General features: G+C 42.7%; 1 protein-coding gene across 1 annotated transcript; it reads left to right on the top strand.

The window, feature by feature from the left end:
• The first annotated feature begins 1,859 nt into the window (after positions 1-1,859).
• On the top strand, positions 1,860-2,261 carry LOC138883623 (uncharacterized). The gene has a single exon (XM_070164318.1). The coding sequence runs from the start codon at positions 1,860-1,862 to the stop codon at positions 2,259-2,261; it is 402 nt and encodes a 133-aa protein (XP_070020419.1).
• Positions 2,262-5,053: the final 2,792 nt, after the last annotated feature.

The following is a 5,053-nucleotide window of genomic DNA, read 5'->3' as shown; positions in this document are numbered from 1 at the left end:
CCATATACGTGGAAACCGTACCTCACTCCACTCAACCAATCGCTTATACACCAGAATCCGCTAAGAAGGACCTTCTCATCATGAACATGGCCGAGGAGCTCAAGAAGTTGACAAGTCAAGTTCAGGGTGTTGAAGGAGGTAAAGGGATAGAAGGTTTATAGTATGAGGATCTATGCATTCAACCAGACGTGGAACTGCCGGAGGGTTACAAACCTCCCAAGTTCGAAATGTCTGACGGAACAAGTGATCCCAAGGTTCATTTGAGAACTTACTGTGACAAGCTCATGGGGGTCGGAAAAGATAAAAGGATTCGAATGAAGCTTTTCATGAGAAGTCTTACCGGAGATTCCCTGTCCTGGTACATAAGCCAGAATCCTAAGAAATAGGCTAATTGGGTAAGCATGGCATCAGAAATTATGGATTGGTTCAGGTTTAATATAGAAAACGCATCGGATGTCTTCTATATCCATAACTTAAAGAAAAAGCCAACTGAGACTTTCCGCGAGTATGTTACTCGGTGGAGGTCAGAAGCAGCCAAGGTCAGACCAACACTAGAAGAGGAACAGATGAACAATTTCTTTGTAAGGGAACATGACCTACAGTATTATGAAAGGATAATGGTCATTGAGAATCACAAGTTCTCCCACATCATCAAACTCGGAGAAAAGATTGGAGAGGGTATCAAATGCGGGATGGTGACAAATTTCGAGGCACTGTAGGCCACGAACAAACCATTACAATCAGGGGGCATATCAAAGAAGAAAGAAGTAGGAGAAGGAATGGTGGCCCAAGGTCCAAAATCTCCACTCACATACCAAACACCTCCACCTACATATCAACACTCACCTCTCAGATATTCCCAACCCGCCACCGCCTATCACTCTTATAACACCCAGACAGCCTACTATCATTCACCTCCAACTCGTCCAAATTACCAGAAACCCCGACCTAACTTTGATCGCAAACCACCCAGATAATACACTACCATTGCTAAACCCATTGACCAGTTGTACGAAAGATTAAAGGCTGCTAGTTATGTCACCCATATTCCTGATGTGGCAATGGAGAATTCATCTCAATGGATCAATACAAATAAAACTTGTGCATATCATTCCGGTATTAAGGGGCACACCATTGACGAGTGTCGGACATTGAAAGATAAGATCCAGATATTGATTGATAACAAGGTCATACAGGCGAAGGAAGCTGCACCCAACGTCCGCAACAATCCTCTACCAGATCGTAGGGGTGATGGGGTACATTTGATGAGATGGATGAAGAATGGGATCCTGAGGGGTCAATCAGGCTTATTCGTGAAGGAAATGACTTTAAACCCGTAGTCACACTCACTCTTATTCTGGTACAAATACAGACGTCAGTTGAAGTTGAGGTAACTGCATTAGTTTCATTTGAGGTAGAGGTAGCTCCACCTGCAGCCACACTTGTTCTATTTGAGGTAGAAGTGGCCACGCCTTTCACAGTGGCAGTAGCAACCACACCTCTTTTCAATTCCAATTCCATACCTTGGGACTACGTTGCTGAAGCTAGGCGAAAGGGAAAAGCAAAGATGGAAGAATCTAATGTCGCACAAGGAATAACCAGAACGGGAAGGATCTATACACCCGAACATTTGTGAGGATCGAGCAAGGAGGCTTCTACTAAACTACCTATCATTGAAACTAGACCGGATGATCTTTGGAAGAAAGTACAGGCGAGGGAATACTTCGTCGTCAATCATTTAAACAAGACCCCCGCCAGATATATATCTTGTCACTATTGCAATATACAGAGGCGCATAAGAATGCTCTAATGAAGGTGTTAAATGAAGCTTACGTGCCCAACAATATCACTGTGGAGAAATGGCCAACATGGTAGGGCAAGTACTGGAGAGTCACAAGATCACCTTTCATGAGAATGAACTACCGCCTGAAGGGTTAAGTCACAACAGGGTACTACATGTCACGGTACATTTTGAAGACAAATTCATTGTTAGGGTCCTAATAGATGGGGGTTCAAGCCTCAGCACTTGTCTGTTGACTACTCTAAAAAGAATGGGCAAAGATTTCCATGAGATACGGGTAGGAAGTATGAACATGAAAGCCTTTGATAGGTCTCAAAGGGCCACGATTGGGGAGATTAACCTTTTCCTGCAGATGGGGCCAACTTGGTTCGATATTGAATTCCAAGTGCTTGGCATATCAGCTACATACAACTTTTTGTTGGGTCGATCTTGGATATATGCCGTTGGGGCTGGGGCTTGATCATTCACAAAGATAGAAGTAACCCCATTTACACCAGTCAAACTATCTCGGTTATTGAGAATAGGAGAAGGCTAGTGGAGAAACTTATCACCACATTGAACATGTCAACGCAATTGAGAAAGACAAGTGGTGGAGTAACAAAATAGAAAGCATATTGGTGTGCTCTGGGTATGAACCCGGCAAAGGGCTTGGGAAGAATCTCCAGGGCATTACCAAGCTGATACAGTTGAAACGTGATGGCACAACTTTTGGACTAGGATACACATACACCTGGCAGGAGTATAATGACTGGTCGCCACCATGACATGGTCCTTACTACCCTCTCGAGCAACCAGTGCCACATATGGGTCAGAGTTTTCATCAGCCCGATAAAATATGGGGATCTGTAGAGGAAGAAGCTTTGGCTGGGATAAGGAACCTGTTCCTAGAAGACGAGGATATGGATTGCAGTACGATAATTGAGGAGGAGGAGGAAGAAGGCCTCACCATTCAGACTTTGGAGAAGGGAGCTATTCTCAGGAATTGGACTGCCACACCATCCCAGGCCCGTCGAGTCCCTGGGTAGCCTAGCATTTAGTCTAATTTATTTTTATAGCCATGCTAGGAATTTCAAATGTTTTCAGTAATTTTGTTTTAAAGATGCACTTTGTTTCAAAATAATTGCTTGATTCATCGAGTCGTACTTGCTTTGGATATTTTTCAAAATTTAATCAATGGATTGCTATTTATTATTCATTATTATCTTTCACATTCTCTTTCTACAGCGTTATTATTACTTTTTCTGATGAACCAATGGCTGTGAAATGTAATGAGATAACGCAACCTAAGGATAGTGACTCAGAAGAAGAGGATGAAATACCTGAGAAAATTGTCAGGGAGGTTGAGAACTTTGAGAATAAACCTAAGTCCAACCTGGACGAAACCGAAGCAATAAATTTGGGAGATGTTGTAACCATCAAGGAAACTCGCGTAAGCATTCACTTATCACCGTCAGAGAAGGAAGAGTACATTCGTTTCTTGAAGGAATACGAGGATATCTTTGCATGGTCATATGATGACATGACCGGTCTGAGCACATCCATAGTGGCTCACAAGTTGCCTACCAATCCAATGTATCCGCCAGTGAAGCAGAAACTCATAAAATTCAAACCAGACATGAGCCTAAAAATCAAGGAGGAAGTCACTAAGCAGATCAAAGCCAAAGTCCTTAGGGTAGTTGAGTATTCAACCTGGCTAGCCAACATTGTACCAGTTCCGAAGAAAGATGGGAAAGTCAGGGTGTGTGTTGACTATCGAGATTTAAATAGAGCAAGTCCCAGGGACGATTTCCCACTACCAAATATACACATCCTGATCGACAATTGCGCTAAGCATGAACTCCAATCCTTTGTAGATTGCTTAGCAGGTTATCACCAGATCTGGATGGATGAAGAATACGCAGAGAAAATAACTTTTATTATACCGTGGGGAGTATACTACTACAAGATGATGCTATTCAGTCTAAAGAACGCTGGGGCTACTTATGTGAGAGTCATGACAACCATATTCCATGATATGATACACAAAGAAATAGAGGTGTGTGTTGACGATGTCATCATCAAATCCAAGAGGGTCGCGGATCACATAGTAGACTTGAGAAAGTTCTTTGATAGGTTAAGGAGGAACAATCTAAAGCTGAACCCTGCATAATGTGCATTCGGGGTTCCTGCGGGAAAGTTGCTGGGATTCATTGTCAGCCACCGAGGAATTGAGTTGGACCAGTCCAAAGTTAAGGCTATTCAAGAGTTACCACCACTAAAGAGCAATAACGATGTGATGAGCTTCCTAGGACGTCTCAACTACATCAGCCGCTTCATAGCACAATCGTCAGTTATATGTGAACCCATCTTCAAAATGTTGAGGAAAGAAGCTGAAACGAGTCGGACCGAAGATTGTCAGTAGGCTTTTGACAAAATCAATGGGTACCTGTCCACACCAGCAGTCCTAGTCCCGCCAGAACCTAAGATACCTTTGCTACTCTATCTATCTGTATTAGATGGAGCTTTCAGATGTGTTTTGGGACAACATGACGAGACAGGAAGAAAAGAGCAAGCCATATACTACTTGAGTAAGAAGTTCACACCTAACGAAGTATGATACTCCTTACTGGAATGCATTTGTTGTGCTTTGACCTGGACAACCCAGAAATTGAGGCATTACTTTTGTGCCTACACCACATACCTCATATCCAGGATGGACCATCTGAAGTATATCTTTCAAAAGCCCATGCCAACCAGGAAGTTAGCTAAGTGGCAGATATTGTTAAGTGACTTCGACATCATCTATGTAACTCAGAAGGCCATCAAAGGATAGGCATTGGTAAACCGTCTTACTGAAAATCCTGTGGGAGGAGAATACGAACCCTTGAAAACGTATTTTTCCGATGAAGAGTATCGTTTGTAGGAGAGGACATTACTGAAGCTTAACAGTTGGAGAATGTTCTTCGATGGAGCTGCAAACTTTAAATGAGTGAGCATCGGAGTAGTTTCGGTATCAGAAACGGGTCAGCATTACCCTGTATACGCAAAGCTTAGGTTCCATGCACCAACAACATGGCAGAATATGAGGTTTGCATCATGGGGCTCAATTTGGCAATTAATATGAATATACAAGAGTTGTTGGTAATTGGCGATTCGGATCTTCTGGTATATCAGGTTCAAGGAGAATGGGCTACGAAGAACACCAAGATACTACCTTACTTGTATCATGTGCAGGAATTGATAAAGAGATTCACAAAGATAGAATTTAAACAT

This window comes from Nicotiana sylvestris, chromosome 12 (assembly GCF_000393655.2).
Source record: "Nicotiana sylvestris chromosome 12, ASM39365v2, whole genome shotgun sequence".
Lineage (NCBI taxonomy): Eukaryota > Viridiplantae > Streptophyta > Magnoliopsida > Solanales > Solanaceae > Nicotiana > Nicotiana sylvestris.
Note: the sequence above shows the minus strand (reverse complement) of the source record. Positions and strands in the feature narration are given on the sequence as shown.

Coding starts and splice junctions, on each gene's coding strand:
- LOC138883623 (XM_070164318.1), top strand. CDS start 1,860: ATGGCCAACATGGTAGGGCAAGTACTGGAGAGTCACAAGATCACCTTT.